General features: G+C 37.9%; 1 protein-coding gene across 1 annotated transcript in view; it reads left to right on the forward strand.

Annotated features, from left to right (window-relative positions):
* LOC105627758 overlaps positions 1-459 on the forward strand; it is a 17,689-nt gene extending 17,230 nt beyond the window's left edge. The window contains exon 3 of the mRNA XM_012209038.1: positions 397-459. Coding sequence (XP_012064428.1) covers positions 397-459 — 63 coding nt within the window. The remainder of the gene's footprint in view (positions 1-396) is intronic.
* Positions 460-1,031: the final 572 nt, after the last annotated feature.

Raw genomic sequence — 1,031 nt, forward strand, 5'->3', positions numbered from 1 at the left:
CGTACATAATTACTTACGTACTTACTAGTATAATTATTTACTTCGTACTTACTTACTTTGTTGTACACAAGAAGAAGTTAGTTATATAATAATTAAATTAAATAACACACACACACACACACACACACACACACACACACACACACACACACACACACACACAGATTTGAAAGTAATTTTGTTAAATTATTAAAATCATTTATACAAATTAAATCATTCTTCTCATGAGTTTTTATATTTTATACACGATAATTCGCACATCGCTGCTCAAAGACATTCATCGCGCAGCTTAATATTCTCTTTGCTTCAATTTACGCGGCATCGGAATGATATGCGCAATTAACTGGATTTTCACAAGCAATTAATTAATTAGCGTCCTTTCGCGGTGTGTTACAGGCGGGAGCTCTGCCGAGACCCTTAGGCGCGGCGACTGCGGCGGGATATGACGACAACAATTAATCGGCGGAGCTGATCCAGGGACATCTTTCCGATTTGTTTCTTGATGAAAACGCGCGACCACCCTCTCTTGTACAATATAAATTATGTATACTTCATCGTCATTGCATCTTAATCTGCGCGCGCGCTTCCCAGGCCGGTGATAAGCATCCCTAAAATTCCTGTATCTCTTATTCTGTCTAAAAAGAAAAGCGAAGCTTTTTTTTGAAAACAATTTGTGTTATCGAGCGAATGACTGATCGACGTAAAGAGAACTTCATCATTTGCACGCTTGATTTGCGCGCATGTTAATCTGGAGCGACGCGTTTTTAAAACGACAGTTTTACGGTAATCGATTTTTTCGCTGTGTATGAGATTTTGCGAGATTCATGACACTGTTCAATTTAAGAGAAATACGTTCTATAAGATCTTTCCTAAACAATTGCACTCGCCATTCTACCTCGTCATTTCCATTAATTAGTAACAGCGCTATAAAAGGACACTTGGCCTAAGTCCTTCATTCGTGAGATAACAATCTAACAATCTAAACGTTTCAATCGTTACAATTTTCTCTTCGCAATTGTCCCTTCGTTTAA

The sequence above is a fragment of the Atta cephalotes genome (assembly GCF_000143395.1).
Source record: "Atta cephalotes unplaced genomic scaffold scaffold00010, whole genome shotgun sequence".
In the NCBI taxonomy this organism is placed as follows: domain Eukaryota; kingdom Metazoa; phylum Arthropoda; class Insecta; order Hymenoptera; family Formicidae; genus Atta; species Atta cephalotes.